This window comes from Chlorocebus sabaeus, chromosome 6 (assembly GCF_047675955.1).
Source record: "Chlorocebus sabaeus isolate Y175 chromosome 6, mChlSab1.0.hap1, whole genome shotgun sequence".
NCBI classification, from domain to species: domain Eukaryota; kingdom Metazoa; phylum Chordata; class Mammalia; order Primates; family Cercopithecidae; genus Chlorocebus; species Chlorocebus sabaeus.
Genome location: NC_132909.1, coordinates 61838964 through 61865962, shown reverse-complemented (window position 1 = coordinate 61865962; position 26999 = coordinate 61838964). Strand labels below are relative to the sequence as shown.

General features: G+C 56.0%; 2 protein-coding genes across 2 annotated transcripts in view; one reads left to right on the top strand and one right to left on the bottom strand.

The window, feature by feature from the left end:
• Nucleotides 1-8820, bottom strand: part of PLPPR3 (phospholipid phosphatase related 3) — a 21986-nt gene extending 13166 nt beyond the window's left edge. Inside the window, exon 1 of the mRNA XM_007994536.3 lies at nucleotides 8343-8820. Within this exon, the coding sequence (XP_007992727.3) occupies nucleotides 8343-8414 (72 nt within the window). The 5' untranslated portion in view covers nucleotides 8415-8820. The remainder of the gene's footprint in view (nucleotides 1-8342) is intronic.
• Nucleotides 8821-15663: 6843 nt separating this feature from the next.
• On the top strand, nucleotides 15664-20649 carry AZU1 (azurocidin 1). The gene is made up of 5 exons (XM_037994355.2): nucleotides 15664-15767; nucleotides 16183-16339; nucleotides 18066-18210; nucleotides 19054-19287; nucleotides 20349-20649. The coding sequence occupies exons 1-5, from the start codon at nucleotides 15710-15712 to the stop codon at nucleotides 20505-20507; spliced, it is 753 nt and encodes a 250-aa protein (XP_037850283.1). The 5' UTR covers nucleotides 15664-15709; the 3' UTR covers nucleotides 20508-20649.
• Nucleotides 20650-26999: the final 6350 nt, after the last annotated feature.

Below are 26999 nucleotides of genomic sequence, written 5' to 3'. Positions count from 1 at the left end.
TTACCCATCCATCCATCCATCCATCCATCCATCCATCCATCCGTCCATCTATCCATCCATCCACATCCACCCACACACCCAACGGTACCCATCCATTTATCCACCCACCCAACAGTCCATCCATCCATGCATTACCCAGCCATTCATTCATCCATCCATCATTCCATCCATCCATCCATCCATTCATTCATTACCCATCCATCCATCCATCCATCCATCCATCCACATCCACCCACACACCCAATGGTACCCATCCATTTATCCACCCACCCAACAGTCCATTCATCCATTCATTACCCAGCCATTCATTCATCCATCCATTCATTTCCCATCCATCCATCCATCCATCCATCCATCCACATCCACCCACACACCCAACGGTACGCATCCATTTATCCACCCAGCTTTCCATCCATCCATTCATTACCCAGCCATCCATTCATCCATCCATCCATCCATCCGTTACCCAGCCATCCATCCATCCACATCCACCGAAACACCCAGTGGTACCCATCCATTCATCCACCCAGCTGTCCATCCATCCATTCATTACCCAGCCATTCATTCATTCATCCATCCATCCATCCATCCATTCATTACCCAGCCATTCATCCATCCATCCATCCATCCATCCATCGATCCATCCATCCATTCACATCCACCCACACACCCAACGGTACCCATCCATTTATCCACCCACCCAACAGTCCATCCATCCATTCATTACCCAGCCATTCATTCATTCATCCATCCATCCATCCATCCATTCATTACCCATCCATCCATCCATCCATCCACATCCACCCACACACCCAACGGTACCCATCCATTTATCCACCCACCCAACAGTCCATCCATCCATTCATTACCCAGCCATTCATTCATCCATCCATCCATCCATTCATTACCCATCCATCCATCCATCCATCCGTCCATGTATCCATCCATCCACATCCACCCACACACCCAACGGTACCCATCCATTTATCCACCCACCCAACCGTCCATCCATCCATTCATTACCCAGCCATTCATTCATCCATCCATCCATCCATCCATCCATTCATTACCCATCCATCCATCCATCCATCCATCCATCCATCCATCCACATCCACCCACACACCCAATGGTACCCATCCATTTATCCACCCACCCAACAGTCCATTCATCCATTCATTACCCAGCCATTCATTCATCCATCCATCCATCCATTCATTACCCATCCATCCATCCATCCATCCATCCATCCACATCCACCCACACACCCAACGGTAGCCATCCATTTATCCACCCAGCTGTCCATCCATCCATTCATTACCCATTCATTCATTGATCCATCCATCCATCCATCTATCCATTACCCAGCCATCCATCCATCCATCCATCCATCCACATCCACCGACACACCCAATGGTACCCATCCATTTATCCACCCAGCTGTCCATCCATCCATTCATTACCCAGCCATTCATTCATCCATCCATCCATCCATCCATTCATTACCCAGCCATTCATCAATCCATCCATCCATCCATCCATCCATCCATCCATCCATCCACATCCACCAACACACCCAACGGTACCCATCCATTTATCCACCCACCCAACAGTCCATCCATGCATTCATTACCCAGCCATTCATTCATCCATCCATCCATCCATCCATCCATCCATCCATCCACATCCACCCACACACCCAACAGTACCTATCCATTTATCCACCCAGCTGTCCATCCATCCATTCATTACCCAGCCATTCATTCATCCATCCATCCATCCATCCATCCATTCATTACCCAGCCATTCATCCATCCATCCATCCATCCATCCATCCATCCATCCATCCACATCCACCCACGCACCCAACGGTACCCATCCATTTATCCACCCACCCAACAGTCCATCCATCCATTCATTACCCAGCCATTCATTCATTCATCCATCCATCCATCCATTCATTACCCATCCATCCATCCATCCATCCACATCCACCCACACACCCAACGGTACCCATCCATTTATCCACCCACCCAACAGTCCATCCATCCATTCATTACCCAGCCATTCATTCATCCATCCATCCATCCATCCATTCATTACCCATCCATCCATCCATCCATCCATCCATCCATCCGTCCATGTATCCATCCATCCACATCCACCCACACACCCAACGGTACCCATCCATTTATCCACCCACCCAACAGTCCATCCATCCATTCATTACCCAGCCATTCATTCATCCATCCATCCATTCATTACCCATCCATCCATCCATCCATCCATCCATCCATCCATCCACATCCACCCACACACCCAACGGTACCCATCCATTTATCCACCCAGCTTTCCATCCATCCATTCATTACCCAGCCATTCATTCATCCATCCATCCATCTATCCATTACCCAGCCAGCCAGCCAGCCAGCCATCCATCCATCCATCCATCCATCCATCCATCCATCCATCCACATCCACCCGCACACCCAATGGTACCCATCCATTTATCCACCCAGCTGTCCATCCATCCATTCATTACCCAGCCATTTATTCATCCATCCATCCATCCATCCATCCATTACCCAGCCATTCATCCATCCATCCATCCATCCATCCATCCATCCACATCCACCAACACACACAACGGTACCCATCCATTTATCCACCCACCCAACAGTCCATCCATCCATTCATTACCCAGCCATTCATTCATCCATCCATCCATCCATCCATTCATTACCCATCCATCCATCCATCCATCCATCCATCCACATCCACCCACACACCCAACGGTACCCATCCATTTATCCACCCACCCAACAGTCCATCCATCCATTCATTACCCAGCCATTCATTCATCCATCCATCCATCCATCCATCCATTCATTACCCAGCCATTCATCCATCCATCCATCCATCCATCCATCCATTACCCATCCATCCATCCATCCATCCACATCCACCCACACACCCAACAGTACCCATCCATTTATCCACCCAGCTGTCCATCCATCCATTCATTACCCAGCCATTCATCCATTCATCCATCCATCCATCCATCCATCCATTCATTACCCATCCATCCATTCATTACCCAGCCATCCATCCATCCATCCATCCATCCACATCCATCCACACACCCAACGGTACCCATTCATCTACCCACACACCCACTCATGTATCCACCTACCCATCCATCCACCCAGCTGTCCATCCATCCATCCATCCATCCATCCATTACCCAGCCATTCATCCATCCATCCATCCATCCATCCATTACCCATCCATCCATCCATCCATCCATCCATTACCCAGCCATTCATTCATCCATCCATGCATCCATCATCCACCCATGCACCCAACGGTACCCATCCATCTACCCACCCACCCAACAGTCCATCCATCCATTAATTATCCAGTTATTCATCCATCCACCCACCCATCTATCCACCTACCCATCCATCCACCCATCTGTCCATCCACAACAGTCTTGCTCTGTTGCCCAGGCTTCAGTGCAGTGGTGCCATCTCAGCTCACTGCAGCCTCCGCCTCCCGGGTTTTTGCATTTTTAGTAGAGATGGGGTATCGTCATGTTGCCCAGACTGGTCTCGAACTCCTGGGTTCAAGTGATACACCCGCCTTGGCCTCCCAAAGTGCTGGAATCAGAGGCATGAGCCACCGCGCCCAGCCATGGCCTCGATCCTTTTTTCTTCCCCCCACTCTGTCACACAGCCTGGAGAGCAGTGGTGCAATCTTGGCTCACTGCAACCTCCGCCTCCAGGTTCAAGCGATCCTCCCACCTCAGCCTTCCAAGTAGCTGGATTACAAGCATGCACTACCACGTCTGGCTAATTTTTTGTATTTTTAGTAGAGGCGGGGTTTCCCCATGTTGCCCAGGCTGGTCTCGAACTTCTGACCTCAAGTAATCCACCTGCCTCGGCCTCCTGAATTGCTGGGGTTACAGGCGTGAGTGACCTTGCTCGGGCATGGCCACAATCGTAATTCCTGCTTTGTTGTGGCATCTTAGCAGGGAATCAGCCCTCAGCCCAGCCCTGGGGAGGGCACAGGTCAGGGCTGGGCGCTCCAGGAAGGGAAAAGCCATCACTGAACATCCCAGGGTAGAATTGGAAGGAGGGAGCTGAGTTCATGTCCCGTGAGCATTCATTGAGCGCCTGCTGCATGCAGGCATGAGGCCCGGGGCAGACGTGGAAAGTGGGTAGCACCGTTTATTTGCACCTGACACCTGGTTTGAAAACCAGCCACTTTAACCTGTGGGCAGCCAGCAGACCCCCCTGTGCCAAGGGCTCAGGTGGAGATGAGTCAATGTGGGAAGAGGCCCCTGGGAATTATGCACTTGTTCTCTCCACTCTCATCATCAGCATGATTTTGCTGGGGCGGGCAAACAGTATCAAGCCTGGGGAGGGTTTGAGGTGGGGCCTGGGCGTGGCCTTAAAAATACCTAACCTGCCGGGCACGGTGGCTCACGCCTGTAATCCCAGCACTTTGGGAGGCCGAGGTGGGCGGATCACCTGAGGTCAGGAGTTTGAGACCAGCCTGGCCAACATGGTGAAACCCTGTCTCTACTAAAAATGCAAAAATTAGCCCAGCGTGGTGGCGCACGCCTGTAATCCCAGCTACTCGGGAGGCTGAGGTGGGAGAATTTATTGAGGTCGAAAGGTGGCGGTGGCAGTGAGCTGAGATTGTGCCAGTGCACTCCAGCTTGGGCAAGAGAGCAAGACTCCATCTCAAAAAATAATAGTAATAAATAAAATAATAATAATAATTAAGGCCGAGTGCAGTGATTCACACCTGTAATCCCGGTGCTTTGGGAGGCTGAGGCAGGAAGATCACTTGAGGTCTGGAGTTCAAGACTAGCCTGGGTAACACAGTAAGACCTTGTCTCTACCATATATATATATATATATGTTTCGGTTTTTTTTTTTTTTTTTGAGACGGAGTCTTGCTCTGTCACCCAGGCTGGAGTGCAGTGGCGTGATCTCTGCTCACTGCAAGCTCTGTCTCCCGGGTTCACGCCATTCTCCTGCCTCGGCCTCCCGAGTAGCCGGGACTACAGGCGCCCACAAGCATGCCCGGCTAATTTCTGTATTTTTAGTAGAGACAGGTTTTCACCATGTTAGCCAGGATGGTCTTGATCTCCTGACCTCGTGATCTGCCCGCCTCGGCCTCCCAAAGTGCTGGGATTACAGGCGTGAGCCACTGCGCCTGGCCTATTTTTATGTTTTTTGAGATGGAGTATGGCTCTGTCGCCCAGGCTGGAGTGCAGTGATGCGATCTCGGCTCACGCCAACCTCTACCTCATGGGTTCAAGCGATTCTCCTGCCTCAGCCTTCCGAGTTGCTGGGATTACAGGTGCCCACCACTACCACCACCACACCCAGCTAATTTTTATATTTTTAGTAGAGATGGGGTTTCACCATATTGGCCAGGCTGGTCTCAAACTCCCAACCTCAGGTGATCTGCCCACCTCAGCCTCCCAAAGTGCTGGGATTACAGGTGTGAGCCATCGCGCCCGGCCTGCAACAGGAATTTAAATGCAATTTCGAAAAATAAACAGATTTTCTACGAAGTGATGTGGAGAACTCAATGATGCTGTGTTGGGGAGGAACCCACTTGCCCAGGTGTGAGGTAACAGATTACAGGCCAGCCACCGGCCCTGGGACTTGCATGGGTCGCTGTTTCCTTGAGACTGGGGTCCCGTCTTCCATCTAGGCTCTGGAAAGTCCATCACTAGAGCCAGTTTTCCTGGCCTGATATGCAAGGATGGATTAAAGTTATTTTATTTTATTTTATTTTTATTTTTTTGAGATGGAGGCTCGCTCTGTCACCCTGGCTGCAGTGCAGTGGCCAGATCTCAGCTCACTGCAAGCTCCGCCTCCCGGGTTTACACCATTCTCCTGCCTCAGCCTCCTGAGTAGCTGGGACTACAGGCGCCCACAACCTCACCCAGCTAGATTTTTTGTATTTTTAGTAGAGACGGGGTTTCACTGTGTTAGCCAGGATGGTCTCGATCTCCTGACCTCGTGATCCGCCCGTCTCAGCCTCCCAAAGTGCTGGGATTACAGGCTTGAGCCACCACGCCCGGCCAGTTATTTTTTGAGATGGGGTCTGGCTCTCTCACCCAGGCTGGAATGCAGTGGTGTGATCTTGGCTCACTGCAGCCTCTGCCACCTGGGCTCAAGTCATCTTCCACCTCAAGCTCCTACGTAACTGAGACCGCGGCTGCACACCACCACACCCAGCTATTCTTTCTGTTTTTGTTTTATAGAGACGGGTTTTTTTTTTTTGAGACGGAGTCTCGCTGTGTCACCCAGGCTGGAGTGCAGTGGCGCGATCTCGACTCACTGCAAGCTCCGCCTCCCGGGTTTACGCCATTCTCCTGCCTCAGCCTCCGAGTAGCTGGGACTACAGGCGCCCGCCACCACGCCCGGCTAGTTTTTTGTATTTTTAGTAGAGACGGGGTTTCACCATGTTAGCCAGGATGGTCTCGATCTCCTGACCTCGTGATCCACCCGCCTCGGCCTCCCAAAGTGCTGGGATTACAGGCTTGAGCCACCGCGCCCGGCCTTGTTTTTTTTTTTTTGAGACAGAGTCTCACTCTGTTCCCAGGCTGGAGTGCAGTGGCATGATCTCGGCTCACTGCAAGCTCCGCCTCCTGGGTTCACGCCATTCTCCTGCCTCAACCTCCCGAGTAGCTGGGACTACAGGCGCCCGCCACCACGCCTGGCTAATTTTCTGTATTTTTAGTAGAGACAGGGTTTCACCGTGTTAGCCAGGATGGTCTTGATCTCCTGACCTCGTGATCCACCCGTCTCGGCCTCCCAAAGTGCTACGATTACAGGCGTGAGCCACCGCGCCCGGCCAGAGACGGGGTTTTTGCCATGTTGCCCAGGCTGGTCTTGAACTCTTGGGCTCAAGCAGTCCATCTGCCTGGGCCTCTCAAAGTGTTGAGATCGCAGACGTGAGCCAGCACCCCGGCCTTAAGTTACTTTACCATCCTGAGCCAGGTGTGCACCAAATGGTGGCTTTTTTATTTTAGAGACAGGGTCTGTGTCATCCAGGATGGAGTGCGGTGGTGCGATCTCAACTCATACAGCCGCAACCTCCTGGGTTCCAGCAATCCTCCCATCTCAGCCTCCTAAGTAGCTGAGAATAAAGGCACGCACCGCACGCCCAGCTAATATTTTAATTTTTTTTTTTTTGTAGAGATGGGATCTCGCTGTGTTACCCAGGCTGGTCTCAAACTCCTGGCCTCAAGCAATCCTCCCACCTCAGTCTCCCAAAGTGTTGGGACTACAAACGGGAGCCACCGCACAGGGCAGGGGGCTCTATTTATTGCATTTATTGTCTTTTTTTTTCCCCCCCTAAGACAGGGCCTTGCTCTGTTGCCCAGGCTGGAGTGCAGTGGCATGATCTCTGCTCACTGCAACCTCCACCTCCTGGGTTCAAGCGATTCTCCTGCCCCAGTCTCCCAAGTAGCTGGGATTACCGGCACCTGCCACCATACCTGGCTAATTTTTTGTATTTTTAGTAGAGACGGGGTTTCACCATGTTGGCCAGGCTGGTTTTGAACTCCTGACCTCAGGTGATCCACCCACCTCAGTCTCACAAAGTGCTGGGATTAATTACAGGTGTGAGCCACAGTGCCCAGCCTAATTGTTGTATTTTCAATGGAGACAGGTTTTCACCATATTGGCCAGGCTGGTCTTGATATCCTGACTTCAGGTGATCCGCCCACCTTGGTCTCCCAAAGTGCTGGGATTACAGGCCTGAGCCACCGCACAGGGGAGGGGGTTCCACTTATTGTCATTAACTCCTCACTATGTGCCCGACAGTTTTCCATATTCGGTAAATACTAATTCCCGACAGCTCCATCGGCGGAAAAGCGGAGGCCCAGAGAGGTCAGGGGCAGGGCACCAGCCTCACCATTAGCAGAGATGAACTCAGACCCAGGGGCTTCGGAGCCCGCGCACCTGCACCCAGCCCCACCCCCTCCGGCCTCCCGGCCCCTGCAGACCCCCAGCCCCCTGGTCCCCAGCCTCTCCTGTGAGCTCTGACCACACCTCGGTCACAAGGGCTCCCCTCCCAGCATCTGCCCAGTTCCCACGGCCCGGACCCCCTTCGGTGCCCCTGGAGCTCCTAGTCGACCTGCAGAACCCAAGTCCGCTGCCCCGCCCCCCCTTCCGCCGGGGACCCCGGTCCTGCCCCGCCCCGAGGCCACTGCGGGGGCAGCTGTGCCCGCTCTGGTCCCCCAGCGGGGGGGGTCTCTGCGTGCGGGCGGAACCCAGGCGTCTCCCCCGCCCCCAGCGCGACCCCCACCCACCTCCACGAAGTAGAAGCAGGGCAGGAGCGTCATGCTGTCCTTCGGGATCTTGTTCTTCTCCTTGGAGATCATGGTGCCCCGGGCGCCGCAGGCCGTGGCTGGAGGGGAGACAGCGGCGCTGGAGGGGGGCGCGCAGGCGGAGCCCGGGGGGGCACGGTGGCCGGCGCCGGCGGGGGAGGGGCGGCCGGGGAAACTGAGGCTGGAGAGAGCGGCGTCCGCGCGCCCTCCCCGCGCCCCGGCCCAGCACGCGGCTTCCGGGCGCGCCCACACCCGGGATCCGGGGGTCGGGGCCGGGATCTGCGAGGAGGGCGGGGCAGGCCTGGCCCGAGGGTCTCGGGGCGGGAGCCGGTCCCCGTGTGGGGGTGGGGGGCGTCCGGGAGAACGGGGGTCCCGGGCGGCGGAGGAGGCTGGGTCCGCGCCCCCCGCCCCGGAGCCCCTCACCTGGCGCGGCCGGCGCCCAGCACAAAGCGCGTCTCCTCCGTGGGGCGGGGCCGGGAGCGGGGACGGGGAGGGGAGGAGGGAGGGGAGGGGGAGGGTCCGGCCCGGAGACCCCCGCGCGCGCCCAGACGCCGCAGCCCAGACGCCGCGCCAGGGGCGGGGGCTCTTTGTCTCCGCGCGTCCTCCGCAGGCCCCGCGCACCGTCCCCGCCTCCCGGGCGCCGCCTCCCCCCGCCGGGGGTCTGGGGGGTCTCAGGTCTGCGCGAGCGGCTGGCCGGGCTCGGGGGTCGCGTCCTCCTCTCTCCGGGCCTGCGGCGGCGGCGGTCCCGTCCTCCCCTCCCCGGTGGCTGCGGTCGGCCCGGGGGCCCCCATCGAGGCGGGGGCGGGGGTTGGGGGATTCGGGGTCTCTGACTGTCTCGGTGCCTCTCACGGTCTCTCGCCCGCTCCGACTCCCCCCGCCCCGCGCCTCCGCCCGCCCCTCCGCGGAGCCCGCCGCTAGCTGGTGCGCGTTTCCATGGCGCGGCTCCCAGGGCGCCCGGAGCATCCGAGACAAAAGAGCTGGGGGAGGGGGAGGGGGTTGGGGGTCTCCCGGTGCCTCCCTCCCCCGCACTCACCCTCGCCCCCTCCGCCGCCCCGGGGTCCACCCTCCGCCTGGCCGCAGCCGCCCGGGGCGCACGGCGGGATTGCACGGTGCGGGGCTGGGGGCTGCGGGATGCGGGGATGCGGGCAGGGCCCTGGGGACGCGCACTCGGGCAGTGCCTGCTGCCTGCGGGCATTTCCTCCTTCATATGCGCAGCCTTGCGGGGTAGGGGCGGGTTGACCCCCGTTGTAGGAATGGAGAAACTGAGGCTTGGGCACCCTGGGTCGCTGTCCGAGGTCTCTGGGCCCCAAACGGCAGGTTTTTAAAAAATCGTTTTTTGGGCGGTGCGTGGTGCCTCAGGCCTGTAATCCCAGCACTTTGGGAGGCCGAGGCGTGCGGATCACGAGGCCAGGAGTTCGAGACCAGCCTGGCCAACATGGTGAAACCCCGTCTCTACTAAAAATACAAAAATTAGCCGGGCGTGGTGGCGCATGCCTGTAGTCCCAGCTACTCGGGAGGCTGAGGCAGGAGAATCGCTTGAAGCTGGGAGGTGGAGGTTTCAGTGAGCCGAGATCGTGCCACTGCACTCCAGCCTGGGCAACAAGAGCTAGACTCTGTCTCAAAGAAAAAAAAAAAAAAAAGAAGAATGACTTCCAGGCCGGGCGCGGTGGCTCAGGCCTGTAATCCCAGCATTTTGGGAAGCAGAGGCCGGAGGATCCCTTGAGGCCAGTCGTTCGAGACCACCCTGGCCAACATGGTGAAATCCCATCTCTACTAAAAATATAAAAATTAAAGGCCGGGTGCGGTGGCTCAAGCCTGTAATCCCAGCACTTTGGGAGGCCGAGACGGGCGGATCACGAGGTCAGGAGATCGAGACCATCCTGGCTAACACGGTGAAACCCCGTCTCTACTAAAAAATACAAAAAACTAGCCGGGCGAGGTGGCGGGCGCCTGTGGTCCCAGCTACTCGGGAGGCTGAGGCAGGAGAATGGTGTAAACCCAGGAGGCAGAGCTGGCAGTGAGCTGAGATCTGGCCACTGCACTCCAGCCTGGGCGACAGAGCCAGACTCTGCCTCAAAAAAAAAAAAAAAAAAAAAAAAAAAAAATTAGCCGGACATGGTGAGGGCGCCTGTAATCCCAGCTACATGAGAGGCTGAGGCAGGAGAGTTGCTTGAACCTGGGTGGCGGAGGTTGCAGTGAACCCGGATGGCGCCATTGCACTCCAGCCTGGGCGACAGAGGAGACTCTGTCTGAAAAATAAAAAATAAAAATATAAAAAGGTGACTTCCAGAGGGTTGGAGCCCTGCCGGATGCCTTAGTTTGCTCATAACAGGCACTGCTGCCCCCTGGGAAGAGGGTAGCCCGCATTTAAACAGTTAAATGGTGATGGGAATAGGATGGGAACCCAACGGTGTGGCTACCTTTGGGCGGATTCAGAGGTGGCCCCGCTTCCTGGGACAGGACTGCACGGACTGCCTGGGGAGGGGTCTTTGGCCCCCAGGGTTCCTGCAGAGGGGCTCGGGGAGGCCCTGTGAGCAGATGGTCACAGGTGGGTCCCATTCGATGTGATCCCGTTTCTCCCCAATGGCCCTGGAGAAGGGGGACATTGCCTGCTGCGGCCTATGAGAGGTGGGGCCAGGGTGACCGTTGGGAATCTGGGTGTTGCAAGGTGACCACAAACAGCTCTCCGGGGAGGAGGAAGACAATGCAATTGCTTTTTGGGGGCTTCTGGGGTCAGGAGTGGGAGGGTGTGCAGGGGAACCCACCTGACGCCTTGGGGGTCCAACAGAGGATCTGGGGGAGTCTCAGAATCTTCACCCCCTAGGATCGCCAGTAGTGGAAATGGGGCAGGCCTGGCCATGGAGGGCACATGGCTTGGCTGAGGGGCCTGAGCTTGAGTGTGGGGCAATAGGGAGCCATGCAGAGTTCAGAGCAGGCCGGAGGGGTTAAGCATACCAGATGCTGCTCAAAAACTTTATTTAAAAAGTATTATTATTAGCTGGGCGCGGTGGCTCACGCCTGTAATCCCAGCACTTTGGGAGGCCTAGGCGGGTGGATCATGAGGTCAGGAGATCGAGACCATCCTGGCTAACATGGTGAAACCCCGTCTCTACTAAAAATACAAAAAAAAATTAGCCGGGCGCGGTGGCAGCGCCTGTAGTCCCAGCTACTCTGGAGGCTGAGGCAGGAGAATGGCGTGAACCTGGGAGGTGGAGCTTGCAGTGAGCTGAGATCGCACCACTGCACTCCAGCCTGGAAGACAGAGCGAGACTCCATCTCAAAAAAATAAAAAAATAAAAAATAAAAAATAAAAAATAAATAAATAAAAATTATTATTAGTATTATTACCATTATTTTGAGATGGATTGTTGCTCTGTTCCGCAGGCTGGCGTGCAGTGGTGCAATTTCAGCTCACCGCAACCTCCACCTCCTGGGTTCAAGTGATTCTCCTTCCTCAGCCTCCTGAGTAGTTGGGATTACAGGCGCCCGCCACCACAACTGGCTAATTTTTGTATTTTTAGTAAAGACAGGATCTCCCCATGCTGGTCAGGCTGGTCTTGATCTCCTGACCTCAGCTGATCCGCCTGCCTCGGCCTCCCAAAGTGCTGGGATGACAGGTGAGCCACTGAGCCCAGCCTCTTTATTTATTTATTTATTTATTTTTAATAGAGTCAGGGTCTCACCATATTGACAAGGCTGATCTCAAACTACTGGGCTCAAGTGATCCTCCCACCTCAGCCTCCCAAGGCACTGGGATTACAGGCATGAGCCACCATACCCGGCCTCAAAAACTTTTAGAAATACGAACCCACTCCATGCTCGGCAGTGCTCTGTCTAGAAGGCAGGGTCTGTCCCTGTTGCAGGGCACACTGACGTGCAGACGGGGTTGCCCTGAGGTCACGTGACTGGGAAGGCCAGAGCTTCGGGCTCCCAGTGAGAGGAAATGGGGCCTGGCCCACGGGAGAGCTGAGGCCCGTGTTTGGCCAGGACAGGGTGGATGGAGGCTGGGGCCTCAGTCAGGAAGATGGACAGGTGGTATCTGGGGTGGGCGAAGAGGGAGAGCTGGCCTGGATGGAGGCAGGGGTCTGAGGGCTGTGCCGTGGACCCTGTGAGGTGGCTGGGCTGTGAGGCTCAGTGGAGACCGGATTTGAGCCCTGGGACCCTACCCTGGGCAGCAGACCTCAAGGCACACTGGCCCCGCCTCCCCGGATTCTCCCCGTAAGCGCCCCTTGGAGGGGTACACTACCCTCAAAGGGGCCCCACAGGCCCAGACACAAACTGGTGTCCCCAAGGGTGTGGGGGACACGGTAAGCCCCAGACCTCAGTTTCACCTTGGAAGTGAGCCCCGTGGTAGAAAATGGAGGTAAGTTTGCATGCAGTAGCTCACACCTGTGCTCCCAGCAGTTTCGGAGGCCGAGGCGGGTGGATTGCTTGAAGTCAGGAGTTGCAAACCAGCCTGGGCAACACAGTGAGACTCCACCTCTGCAAAAAAATACAAAAATTAGCCAGGCATGGTGGCGGCGCCTGTGGTCCCAGCTACTCGGGAGGCTGAGGCGGGAGGATTGCTGGAACCCGGGAATCGGAGGCTGCAGTGAGCTGAGATCCTGCCACTGCACTCCACCCTGGGCAACATAGTGAGATCCCAGCTGTACAAAATATACAAAAATTAGCCGGGTGTGATGGTGGACGCCTGTGGTCCCAGCTACTCGGGAGGCTGAGGCAGGAGGATTACTTGAACCCAGGAGATTGAGGCTGCAGTGAGCCAAGATCGTGCCACTGCCCTCCAGCCTGGGCGACAGTGAAAAGTTGACTCTAAAAAACAAAAAAAAGGAGATGAAATTTACGTAACTTAAAATTAGCCACTTTGAGTGGTTTTCGGTGCATTCACTGAGTTGTGCAACCATCACTGCCGTCAAGTCCCAGAACATTCCATCACCCCAAAGAAGGAAGCCCCGTCTCCATCAGCCATCACTCCCCTCCCCTCCCCCAGCCCCTGGCAACCACAGATCCACTTCTCGCCTCTGCAGATTTGCTTGTTCTGGACATTTTGTCTTTATTTTTATGTAGTTTTTTATTTGTTTTTATTTTTTAATTTTTATTTTTTTTTTTTATTTTTTTTTTTGAGACGGAGTCTCTCTCTGTCACCCAGGCTGCAGTGTAGTGGCCGGATCTCGGCTCACTGCAAGCTCCGCCTCCCGGGTTCACGCCATTCTCCTGCCTCAGACTCCCGAGTAGCTGGGACTACAGGTGCCCACCACCTCGCCCGGCTAATGTTTTGTATTTTTAGTAGAGACAGGGTTTCACCGTGCTAGCCAGGATGGTCTCGATCTCCTGACCTTGTGATCCGCCCGCCTCAGTCTCCCAAAGTGCTGGGATTACAGGCATGAGCCACCACACCTGGCCTATTTTTTATTTTTTTTGAGACGGAGTCTCCCTCTGTCGCCCAGGCTGGAGTGCAGTGGTACAGTCTCGGCTCACTGCAAGCTCCCCCTCCTGAGTTCAAGTGATTATCCTGTCTCAGCCTCCCAAGTAGCTGGGACTATAGGCACCCGCCACCACGCCCGGCTGATTTCTTTCTTTCTTTTTTTTTTTTTTGAGAGGGAGTTTTGCTCTTGTCGCCCAGGCTGGAGTGCAATGGTGCGATCTCAGCTCTCTGCAACCTCCGCCTCCCAGGTTCAAGTGATTCTCCTGCCTCAGCCTCCTAAGTAGCTGGGATTACAAGCACGTGCCACCACGCCTGGCTAATATTGTATTTTTAGTAGAGACGGGTTTCTCCATGTTGGTCAGGCTGGTCTTGAACGCCCAACCTCAGGTGATGCACCCACCTCAGCCTCCCAAAGTGCTGGGATTACAGGCGTGAGCCACCGCACCAATCCCACACCCGGCTAATTTTTGTTTTGTTTTGTTTGTAGAGACAAAGTTTCACCATGTTGGCTAGGCTCTATTTGCTTATTTTTGAGACAGGGTCTGACTGTGTTGTCCAGGCTTGTCTCAACCTCCTAAGCTCAAGCGATCCTCCTGCCTTGGACTCCAAAATGTTAGAATTTCAAGCATGAACCACTGTGCCCAGCCTGGTCGGGATTTCTTTTGCGGGTGATGAAAATATCCTAAAACTGACTGTGGTGATAACGGCACAGATCCATGAAGATCCTCAAAACCCCCGAATGGCACATTTTAAATAGGTGAATTTTGTCGTAGGTGAATGATATCTTTTTTTTTTTTTTTTTTTTTTTCCGAGATGAAGTTTCATTCTGTCACCCAGGCTGGAGTGCAATGGTGAGATCTCAGTTTATTGCAACCTCTGCCTCCCAGGTTCAAACGATTCTCCTGCCTCAGCCTCCCAAGTAGCTGGGATTACAGGCATGCACCACCACACCTGGCTAATTTTTAAATTTTTAGCAGAGACGGGCTTTCACCATGTTGGCCAGGCTGGTCTCAAACTCCCAACCTCAGGTGATCTGCCTGCCTTGGCCTCCCAAAATGCTGGGATTACAGGTGGGAGCCATCGCGCCTGGCTTGACAATTACATCTCAATAAAGCTGTTGAAAAGGTTAAAAAAAAATCACCCAGCCAGGCACAGTGGCTCACACCTGTAATCCCAGCATTTTGGGAGGCTGAGGCGGGTGGATCACCTGAGGTCGGGAGTTTGAGACCAGCCTGGCCAATATAGTGAAACCCCATCTCTACTAAAAATACAAAAAATTAGCCTGGTGTGGTGGCGGGCGCCTGTAATCTTGGCTACTTGGGAGGCTGAGACAGGAGAATCACTTGAACCTGGGAGGCAGAGGTTGCAGTGAGCTGAGATCGCGCCATTGCACTCCAGCCTGGGCAACAAGAGGGGAACTCCGTCTCAAAATAATAATAATAATAATAATAATAATAATAATAATAATAATAATAATGATAATCACCCATGCAGACCTGGCAGGACTCAACGCAGGCCTGCCAGCTCCACTGCCCTGAGCTGCCCTGGTGCCAGGGCCAGTGGGCAGTGGTGGAGCCCCAGTGGCTTGGGATGGGGAGACCGGGACTCTGAGCTGGCAGCATGGCTGGTGTCTGCTGGGTGCCACTGCATTCCCGCCGTGTGCTGGGCCCCGGGATCCACTGGTTCCTGTCACCCTCGTCTGCCCCTGAGGGTGCGGCCATCTTCTAGAAGGGGAAACTGAGGGTCAGCGCGGGACGTCGGGGGAGCCCAGGCTGGCCCGGGGAGCAGTTGGCGGTGGAGGCCTTGGGCAACTTCCCGTGTTCCCACTGAGTGGGGCTGTCCCTGGGCCTGGGTGGGGACGCCGCCAACTGCCAAGGCCGGCGTATAAGGGCGGCCACCGCCTTAGCCACAGAGCTGCTCCACCATGACCCGGCTGACAGTCCTGGCCCTGCTGGCTGGTGTTCTGGCGTCCTCGAGGGCCGGTGAGTGCCTGTGTGTGCCAGGTGGTCCCCAGTCTGTGCTGGGGGCCCGGCTGCCAGGGCAGAGCTCAGACTCAAGGCACAGAGAAGGCAAGCGGCTTGGCCTGGGTCACACAGCCAGCCCAGCCTGGACAGTCCCGGGAGAGGCGTGCGGGCGGAGGGTGTGTGGGACTCAGGGCCCACCTGTCCTTTTTGGGAGTGGGACGATGGGGGAGGGTGGGTCCTCCTGTAGCCCCACTGTGTGTGTGGATGGAGCTGGGGCTGGAGCTTCACGCGCCCTCCACTGGGTGGATGGAGCTGGGTCTGGAGCCTCACACGCCCTCCACTGGGTGGATGGAGCTGGGTCTGGAGCTTCACGCGCCCTCCCGGCCACTGAGTGGGTTCTCGGGGATCTCAGCGCTGCCTTCCCCCGACCCAGGCTCCAGCCCCCTCGTGGACATCGTGGGCGGCCGGAAGGCGAGACCCCGCCAGTTCCCGTTCCTGGCCTCCATCCAGAATCAAGGGAGGCACTTCTGCGGGGGTGCCCTGATCCATCCCCGCTTCGTGATGAGCGCGGCCAGCTGCTTCCGAAACCAGTGAGGCGGGCCTGGGGAGGGGCCTGGGGGGCACTGGGGCTCAGAGAAGGGGCTTGGGGGGCTTAGGGGATTCAGTGGGGGTGCTTGGTAGGTGAGGAGGGGAGGGGGTTGTAAAAGGAGGGGCTCAGGAAAAGGAGGGGCTTGGAGAGGGAAATGGGGAATGAGTTGAGGAGGGACCCAAGGATACTGGGGGACTCGGAGGAAGCCCAGAGAAGGGAAGGGGTTCAGATGGAGGAAGCCCAGAGAAGGGAAGGGGTTCAGATGGAGGAGGTTCAGAGAAGGGAAGGGGCTCAGATGGAGGAGGTTCAGAGAAGGGAAGGGCTGAGGAGGAGGAGCAGAGAAGAGAAGGGGGTCAGATGGAGGAGGCCCAGAGAAGGGAAGGGACTCAGATGGAGGAGGGCCAAAGAAGGGAAGAGGGTCAGATGGAGGAGGTCCAGAGAAGAGAAGGGACTTGGATTGAGGATAGAGGAGGCTCAGAGAAGGGAAGGGGCTCAGATGGAGGAGGGCCAGAGAAGGGAAGGGGGTCAGATGAAGGAGGCTCAGAGAAGGGAAGGGGGTCAGATGGAGGAGGCTCAGAGAAGGGAAGGGGGTCAGATGGAGGAGGCTCAGAGAAGGGAAGGGACTCGGATGGAGGAGGGCCAGAGAAGGGAAGAGGGTCAGATGGAGGAGGTTCAGAGAAGGGAAGGGGCTCAGATGGAGGAGGCTTAGAGAAGGGAAGGGGGTCAGATGGAGGAGGCCCAGAAAAGGGAAGGGACTCGGATGGAGGAGGGCCAGAAAAGGGAAGAGGGTCAGATGGAGGAGGCTCAAGAGAAGGGAAGGGACTCGGATGGAGGAGGCTCAGAGAAGGGAAGGGACTCGGATGGAGGAGGCTCAGAGAAGGGAAGAGGGTCAGATGGAAGAGGCCCAGAGAAGGGAAGGGGCTCAGATGGAGGAGGGCCAGAGAAGGGAAGAGGGTCAGATGGAGGAGGGCCAGAGAAGGGAAGGGACTCGGATGGAGGAGGCTCAGAGAAGGGAAGGGGGTCAGATGGAGGAGGCTCAGAGAAGGGAAGGGGGTCAGATGGAGGAGGCTCAGAGAAGGGAAGGGGGTCAGATGGAGGAGGCTCAGAGAAGGGAAGGGACTCGGATGGAGGAGGGCCAGAGAAGGGAAGAGGGTCAGATGGAGGAGGGCCAGAGAAGGGAAGGGACTTGGATGGAGGAGGCTCAGAGAAGGGAAGGGGGTCAGATGGAGGAGGCTCAGAGAAGGGAAGGGGGTCAGATGGAGGAGGCCCAGAGAAGGGAAGGGACTCAGATGGAGGAGGCCCAGAAAAGGGAAGGGACTCGGATGGAGGAGGCCCAGAGAAGGGAAGGGGGTCAGATGGAGGAGGCCCAGAGAAGGGAAGGGACTCGGATGGAGGAGGCCCAGAGAAGGGAAGGGGGTCAGATGGAGGAGGCCCAGAGAAGGGAAGGGACTCGGATGGAGGAGGCCCAGAGAAGGGAAGGGGGTCAGATGGAGGAGGCCCAGAGAAGGGAAGGGGGTCAGATGGAGGAGGCCCAGAGAAGGGAAGGGGCTCAGGATGGGGAGGGGGCCCTGGAGGGTCTCAGCTCCGCTTCTGTAAAAGGAGGGGAGTTTTCAGGGTGAAGGAATTCAGTCTGCAGGCTGGATCCCCCCTAATTTGCAAGCCGGCTTGCCCTGTGCCCAGGCCCCAGCCTGGTGTCCTCCCTCTGCCCTTTCCTCCACTGCTCTCAGGAACCCCGCGACTGTCACCGTGGTGCTGGGCGCCTATGACCTGAGGCGGCGGGAGAGGCGGTCCCGCCAGACGTTTTCCATCAGCAGCATGAGTGAGAATGGCTACGACCCCCAGCAGAACCTGAACGACCTGGTGCTGCTTCAGGTGAGAGGCTGGTGTGGGGCTCACACCTGTGGCCCCAGCACCTCAGGAGGCCAACATTAGCCAGGGAAACACGTTCAAACTCGGTCTCTGTGAAAAAATACGGACGCGGTGGCTCACGCCTGTAATCCCAGCATTTTGGGAGGCTGAGGCAGGTGGATCATGAGGTCAGGAGTTCGAGACCAGCCTGGCCAACATGGTGAAACCCCGTCTCTACTAAAAATACAAAAATTAGCTGGGCGTGGTGGCGGGTGCCTGTAGTCCCAGCTACTCAGGAGGCTGACGCAGGAGAATTACCGGAACCCAGGAGGTTGAGGCTGCAGTGAGCTGAGATTGCGCCATTGCACTCCCGCCTGGGCGACAGAGCCAGGCCCTGTCTCAAAAAAAACCTTACAAAAAAAAAAAAAAGAAATAAAAAAAAAGAAAAACAGCAAAACACAGAGATGTACCACAGTGCACGTACGGAGCCTCCTGTTGGTGGAAACCGACGCCGTTTTCGGATGCTTTCGTTGTGACAGAACCAAGTGAATGTTTTTCATTTTTGATTTTTTCTTTGAGAAAATGATAAAATGATCTCAAAAATAATATTAAAAAATTTTAAAAGTAGAGAGGGGATTTCACCTTGTTGGCCAGGCTGGTCTCAAACTCCTGGCCTCAAGGGATCCTCCCACCTTGGTCTCCCAACGTGCTAATACAGGCACGAGCCACTGCGCCCGGCACCTGCCAGGAATTAAGTGCAAACCACTTACAGACTACAATTCACGTCCCTGACACTCCTGCTGCCAGGGGGCCCATGAGGCTCCAGTTCTCAGGGCCACCCTTCCCTGACTCCGTTTCCTTCCCCAGCTGGACCGCGAGGCCAACCTCACCAGCAGCGTGGCAACACTGGCACTGCCCCTGCAGAACGCCACGGTGGAAGCCGGCACCAGATGCCAGGTGGCCGGCTGGGGGACCCGGCGTAGTGGGGGGCGTCTCTCTCGTTTTCCCAGGTTCGTCAACGTGACCGTGACCCCCGAGGACCAGTGTCGTCCCAATAACGTGTGCACCGGTGTGCTCGCCCGCCGGGCCGGCATCTGCAATGTAAGCGCTCCACGCGGCGGGAGGAGGGGTCTGGAGAGGTAACGAGCTCTCCGTGGCAGGAGAAAGCAAGTTCAGGCTGAGGACGGCACAGGAGGGGGTCTCAGGATGGAGCATTTTAACAGTATGAGAAAAAGTATCTTTTTTTTTTTTTTTGAGACCGAGTCTCGCTCTGTCACCCAGGCTGGAGTGCAGTGGCCGGATCTCAGCTCACTGCAAGCTCTGCCTCCCGGGTTTACGCCATTCTCCTGCCTCAGCCTCCCGAGTAGCTGGGACTACAGGCACCCGCCACCTCGCCCGGCTAGTTTTTTTTGTATTTTTTAGTAGAGACGGGGTTTCACCGTGTTAGCCAGGATGGTCTCGATCTCCTGACCTCGTGATCCGCCCGTCTCGGCCTCCCAAAGTGCTGGGATTACAGGCTTGAGCCACCGTGCCCAGCCCCTTTTTTTTTTTTTTTGAGATGGAGTCTCCTTGCTCTGTCTCCCAGACTGGAGTGCAGTGGTGTGATCTCAGCTCACTGCAACCTCCGCCTCCCAGGTTCAAGCGATTCTCCTGCCTCAGCCTGTTGAGTAGCTGGGATTACAGGCACCTGCCACCACACCCGGCTAATTTTGTATTTTTAGTAGAGACGGGGTTTCTCCATGTTGGTCAGGCTGGTCTCGAACTCCTGACCTCATGATCCGCCCACCTCGGCCTCCCAAAGTGTTGGAATTGCAGGCGTGAGCCACCGCGCCTGGCCGAGAAACAGTATCTGTCAAACGTTACGTCTGTGCTGGGGGTTGGGGACCCAGCAGGCACGGTAGAGCCGGTCACTGAGGGACTCAGGTGTGTGACTGTCAGGGGAGGGGCACCTGGCCCAGCCTGGAGGTGCCAGGAAACTTCAGAAAGCAGCTGGTCCCAAATTCCACTAGGAGTTAACCAGGGCAGAGAGAGAACAGCTGTGCTAAGGCCCTGGGGCCTTTGTAGGACTTGTAGGTTCCAGGGACGGCAAGAGGGCTCTGCAGTTCTGGGGTGGCGCGGGAGCCGGGCCCAGGGACGCCCTGACACAGCTGCCGCCTGCCCAGGGGGACGGGGGCACCCCCCTCATCTGCGACGGCCTGGGGCACGGCGTGGCCTCCTTCTCCGTGGGGCCCTGTGGCCGAGGCCCCGACTTCTTCACCCGAGTGTCGGTTTTCCGAGACTGGATCGATGGTGTTCTCAACGGGGGACCAGTGTCAGCCTAGGGGGGGCCTGTGACCTCCCACAGAGCCCAGCCCTGCCCTCCACGCCTCCCGCGCTCCGAACCCACCTCCCACGGCCCCGCCCCTGCCCCCACTCCGGCCGGCGTGGCCCTGGCCGTAATAAAGAAGCCAATCTCGCCTCTGCTTCTGGTTTCTGTTCATCAGGGAGGGCTGTGGGGAGGCGTGAGCGGCACCTTCGCTGACCTCAGGGGCACCCACGCCAGGCACGCTGCCTGTGCAGACGTTCAGGGATCCCCTGGAAGCAGGGGCTGGTGTTATCTCCACCGGACAGTGGGGTGTTGGGGGAGGCCCAGGTTCCGAGAGGTTGGGTGGCTGCCGTGAGGTCACACAGCTTTGAACCCGAATCTGTGAGACTGTAGTCCCTCTTCCCACGTCTCATCCTGCTGGAGAACGTATCACACAGCTCCATGGGCAACGCCAGAAAATGCAGGAGAGGCGGGTGCAGTGGCTCACGCCTGTTATCCCGGCACTTTGGGAGGCCGAGGAGGGCGGATCACCTGAGGTCAGGAGTTCAAGACCAGCCTGGCCAACCTGGTGAAACCCTGTCTCTACAAAAATACAAAAATTAGCCAGGCATGATGGCAGGCGCCTGTAGTCCCAGCTACTCAGGAGGCTGAGGCAGGAGAATCACTTGAACCCGGGAGGCGGAGCTTGCAGGGAACCAAGATGGTGCCACTGCACTCCAGCCTGGGCAACAGAGCAAGACTCTGTCTCAAAAAAAAAAAAAAAAGAAAACCCACAGGAGAGAATGGGAAACATTTGCCTCTTGGATCCAATACAAACCGAGTAAAACATGAATACGAAATAATAAATATAATTGTATATATAAGTGATACAGAGTAAAATATGAATATGATGGCTGGGCGTGGAAAACGCAGGAGAGGCGGGCGCAGTGGTTCACGCCTGTTATCTCAGCACTTTGGGAGGCCAAGGTGGGAGCCCCGGAGTTTGAGACCAGCCTGGGCAACAGAGTGAAACCACGTCTCTACAAAAATAATTTTAAAAATGCCGGGCGCGGTGGCTCACGCCTGTAATCCCAGCACTTTAGGAGGCCGAGGTGGGCGGATCACGAGATCAGGAGATCAAGACCAGCCTGGCCAACATGGTGAAACCCCGTCTGTCCTAAAAATACAAAAAATTAGTGGGATGTGGTGGCACGTGCCTGTAATCCCAGCTACTCGGGAGACTGAGGCAGGAGAATCGCCTGAACCCAGGAGGCAGAGGTTGCAGTGAGCCAAAATTGAGCCACTGCACTCCAGCCTAGGGAATAGAGTGAGACTCTATCTCATAAAATAAAATAAAATAAAATAAAACAAAATAAAACGAAGCATGCAATTCAATCGTCTTCGGTATACTCACAGTGTTGTGTGGTCATGACCTCTGTTGAGTTCCAGAATATTCCATCACCCCCAAAGGAATCCGTGTCCCCCTCAGCCGTCACTCCCTGTCCCCTCCCCAGTCCGCGGCACCCAGGCGTCCTCTTCCTGTCTCAGTGGATGGGCCTGTCCTGGACAGTTCATAGCAACGGGATCACACACTGCGCGGTGTTTCGTGTCTGGCGTCTCTCACGGAGCGTGACATCCTCACGGCGGATCCGTGCTGCGGCCTGGGTCAGAGCCTGGCTCCTTTTCACGGCCGCGTCGTGTTCCAGCGCGTGGAGGGCCACGCTGTGCTGATGGACGCCCCCGTGGATGGACGTCTGAGCCTCTCCACTTCCAGCTGCTGTGACTCTCAGTGCTGTGGACACTCGTGTGCAGGTTTGTGTTGGAAACTCCTGCTTTTCTTTCTTTTGTGGGTATAACAGGCCCTCCTTTTTTTTTTTTTTTTTTTGAGACAGAGTCTGTCTCTGTCGCCCAGGCTGGAGTGCAGTGGCCGGATCTCAGCTCACTGCAACCTCCGCCTCCCGGGTTCACGCCATTCTCCTGCCTCAGCCTCCTGAGGAGCTGGGACTACGGGCGCACGCTGCCACGCCCGCTAATTTTTTGTATTTTTAGTAGAGATGGGGTTTCACCGTGTTAGCCAGGATGGTCTCGATCTCCTGACCTCGTGATCCACCCACCTCGGCCTCCCAAAGTGCTGGGACTACAGGCGCGAGCCACCGTACTCGGCCAACGGATCCTCTTTACATAGGGGGAAGCTGAGGCCTAGAGAGGGGGGCCAGTGGCTCAGGAGGCCAGCTGGTGGGGGCCCTGCTTGAGCTTGGAGAGGCGAAGCCACTGCCTGATCATTGTCCAGATGGGGAAACTGAGGCCCAAGGCAGGATTGAGGTTCAAGGGCTTCTGGTGTCCCCGGCTTGGGGCCACGTCCAGTCATGAAGGTCTCCCTGCTGGTATGCGATTCTTTTCCTGCTAGGGGCGGTTTCCGCCCTCCTCCCCCAGCCCCTCTTGCTCCCCCGTCCTGGGTCCACGGGTGCTGGTCTCAGGTTCCCCTGGCAGGGGTCAGCCCAGCTCGAGGGCCCTCAGTGCGGAGCTGTGTGTGACTGTGGGCGGACTCAGATTTCAGGGACATAGAACGGGGTCCCATTCGTGGACCCACCCCCCACCCTGCAGCCCTGTCCAGGCTCCGCCCCCAGGCCCCCAACCCCACAGCCCTGTCCAGGCTCCGCCCACAGACCCCCAACCCCACAGCCCTGTCCAGGCCCCGCCGCGTGCAGCCTCCCAGCAGACCCAGGTGTGCTCAGGCTAAAACCAGCGGTTCTTTTCTTCTCACCACCCCGCTACCCCGCCCCACTCACTGGTGTCTTGGGAAGGTTTTTAAATTTGGGGAATTCTCGGTACAGATTGTGAAATGTCCGGGCTTGGCTTACAAATCCCGCGAGGGGCATCAGGGGACAGGTGGGTGGATGGGCCTGGGGGATGTGGAAGGCGGCCGGGTGTCGGGTCCCCAAGGACATGGGAAGGTCAACAGTCAGCACAAAACACACAAAACACAACCGGGGCGAGGCTGAGCCTCACGGGTGAGCCAGCATCTTCCCATCACTCAGGGAGAGAAGATTTTCCTTTTATAAAGAGGAGAGGAAAGGAGGCCGGGCACAGTGACTCAAGCCTGTAATCCCAGCACTTTGGAGGCCGAGGTGGGCGGACCACCAGAGGCCAGGAGTTCGAGACTAGCCTGGCCAACATGGTGAAACGCTGTCTCTACTAAAAATACAAAAATTAGCCAGGCACATGCCTGTAATCCCAGCTACTTGGGAGGCTGAGGCAGGAGAATTGCTTGAATCCAGGAGGTAGAGGTTGTAGTGAGCCATTGCACTCCAGCCTGGGCGACAGAGTGAGACTCCATCTCAAAAACAACAAAGAAAGAAAGAAAGAAAAAGAAAGGAGAGGAGAGAAAGAAAGAGAGAACAAGAGAGATGGAGAGACAGAGACAGAGACACAGAGAGAGACGGAAAAAGAGGGACAGAACCAGAGAGACTGAGAGAGATAGATTAAAAAAAGAGAGACAGAGATGAAGAGACAGACAGAGAGACACAAACACAGAGACAAAGAGACAGATATAGGGAGAGAGAGACAGAGCGAGACAGAGAGACAGAGACAGAGAGGGAGACAGAAAGAGGGCTGGGAGAGAAACAGAGACACAGGCCTCCACCCCGTACACCCTCCCTCCCTGTGTCTCCCCTCGGCCCAGGCGGCCGCACCTGCGATCCCTGAAGCCGTTACCGGTTGCAACACCCACAGTTGGCACAGGAAGGGGCCCCCACTACCTCTGCCCCCAGGCCGACCCCTGCAGAGCCCCCAGCGTGTTCCATGGAGCCCTCCCTGCTACCCGCTCCCAGCACTCCTGTCGCCCTGGCCCGTGCCTTCCCCACCCGTCTCTGCGCCTTGGCACGTGGGTCCCCCCAGGATGCACGGGGAGCCTGGAGGACCTGGGGCCCGCAGGACCATGCTGGGATGCTCCAGTCAGGACCCGGCTGCACCAGCCTTGCGTGGAAACAGATCCTGACGGGGAAGCACACGTACAGTGAGGACGGGGGCAGCTCCCTGGGCGGCTCTTGCGTGTGCTAGATCCAGCAGCATGTGTGCACGCGTCCGTCTTTTGTTTTTTCGGTTGACAGCTTTACTGAGATGTCCTTTACACACAACAAACAATTCACCCACTTAACAATTTGGGGATGACCAGATGTTGGGGGAGGATCGCTGGAGCCCAGGAGTTCCAGACCAGCCAGGGCAGCATAGCAAGACCCCTCTCTATTTTGTTTTGTTTTGTTTGTTTGTTTGTTTTTTGAGACAGTGTCTCGTTCTTTCTCCCAGGCTGGAATGCAAAGGTGCAATCTCACCTCACCGCAACCTCTGCCTCCCGGGTTCAAGCGATTCTCGTGCCTCAGCCTCCCAAGTAGCTGGGACTACAGACGTGAGCCACCGAGCCCGGCACAAGACCTCTCTGAAGAAAAAAAAAAAAAAAGGCCGGGAGTGTCAGCGTGAGCTGACTCATGGGGCAAAGCAGCGGCACTTTTGTTGAATGAAAATAACCCATATTTATTTTTTAGAGACGGAGTCTCACTCTCTCCTCCAGGCTGGAGTGCAGTGGTGTGATCTCAGTTCACTGCAAGCTCTACCTCCCGGGTTTACGCCATTCTCCTGCCTCAGCCTCCCGAGTAGCTGGGACTACAGTTGCCCGCCACCACGCCCAGCTAGTTTTTTGTATTTTTTTAAGTAGAGATGGGGTTTCACCGTGTTCACCAGGATGGTCTCCATCTCCTGACCTCGTGATCCGCCCGCCTCGGCTTCCCAAAGTGCTGAGATTACAGGCGTGAGCCACAGCGCCCGGCCAAGAATAACCCTTTCATTTTGAGACAGTGTCTCGTTCTTTCTCCCAGGCTGAAGTGCGGTGGTGCAATCTCAACCCACTGCAACCTCTGCCTCCCAGGTTCAAGCAATTCTCCTGCCTCAGCCTCCCAAGTAGCTGGTATTACAGGCACCTGCCACCACACCTGGGTAATTTTTGTATTTTTAGTAGAGTCAGGGTTTCGTCATGTTGCCCAGGCTGGTCTTGAACTCCTGACCTCGTGATCCATCTGCCTCAGCCTCGCAAAATGCTGGGATTACAGGCGTGAGCCACCGCACTCGGCCAGAGCTCTGGTTCTTTAATAGGCATCAGGTCAGTCACGGTGGCTCATGCCTGTGATCCCAGCATCTGGGGAGGCTGAGGCAGGAGAATCACTGAAGGCTGGCAGTTCAAGACCAGCCGGGGCAACACAGCAAGACTCCATTTCTACAAAAAGTTAAACAGCCAACCAAAAAAAGAAAGAAAAACTTTAACTGGACATGGTGGAGCGTACCTGTGGTCCCAGCTACTTGGGGGCTGAGGCAGGAGAATTGTTTGAGCCCAGGAGGTCAAGGCTGCAGTGAGCCATGATTGCACCACTGCACTGCAGCCTGGGTGACACAGCCAGACCCTGTCTCAAAAAATATATGTATATTGTAAAATATTATATATTATATAATATAAATAATATACATGTTACATATTTTATGTATACATATGTTATAATATATACATTAATATTATAGCCAGGTACAGTGGCTCACACCTGTGTTCCCAGCACTTTGACAGGATTACAGGCAGGTCACCTGAGGTCAGGAGTTCGAGACCAGCCTGGCCAATATAGTGAAACCCCGTCTTTACTAAAAATACAAAAAGAAAAAAAAAAAAAATGGCCGGGCGTGGTGGCGGGCGCCTGTAATCCCAGCTACTCAGGAGGCTGAGGCAGGAGAATTGTTTGAACCCAGGAGGTGGAGGTTGCAGTGAGCTGAGATGGCACCATGGCACTCCAGCCTGGGCGACAGAGTGAGACTCTGTCTCAGAAAAAAAAAAAAAAGGCAGGGGAAACAGTAACTGGACAGTGCAGGAACTGGCAGACACCCTGACCACGTGGTCAAGGTTATTATCATCAGCACCAGACAGGCCGAAGCCGTGGGCTCCTATGTGGGGGCCCCAGACAGACACACGCCGCGCCCGGGGCTCCCTCCACCGAGCCCTGAGGCAACCAGGGACCATCACCACGGAGGGACGCTCCGCAGAGCGACCACCAGCTCCCCTCAACATCCCGTGGGCTGCGGGAGGGCAGAGGGACTGCGCCCATCAGAGGAGACCCTGGCAGCTGAAGATGGGTGGCGTGGGCACCCAGGACCCGGCAAAGGGCGGCCGGCGACACTCAGGGGCCCTGGGAGGAGGGGACCGTTTCCAATCGATGTTCACGCCCTGGGTTCGATCACGGCCTCAGAGTTGAGCAACAGGACGGAATTTAGGGAAGCTGTGGGAGGGAGTCCGGAGGGCGGAAGGGAGTCCGGACCCTTTGGACTTCTGTAAGTGGGAATCGTTTCCAAGTGAAACGTTGAAAAGCTTTTTTTTTTTTTTTTTTGGTCTCCAAGTTCATTCAATGCTTCTCTCTATGTCACTGTAGGTTTAAACTGTTCAGTTATAAATAAATAATATTATCCTCTGTCCTGGGCTTTCCCGCGTTCCCGGAATGGC

What these genes read in the sequence shown, in the direction of transcription:
- AZU1 (XM_037994355.2), top strand. Translation starts at nt 15,710, where the DNA reads ATGACCCGGCTGACAGTCCTGGCCCTGCTGGCTGGTGTTCTGGCGTCC. An exon ending in TCTGGCGTCCTCGAGGGCCG is followed by an intron (nt 15,768 to 16,182) that starts GTGAGTGCCTGT and finishes CCCCCGACCCAG; the next exon opens with GCTCCAGCCCCCTCGTGGAC. An exon ending in ACGACCTGGTGCTGCTTCAG is followed by an intron (nt 18,211 to 19,053) that starts GTGAGAGGCTGG and finishes TTCCTTCCCCAG; the next exon opens with CTGGACCGCGAGGCCAACCT.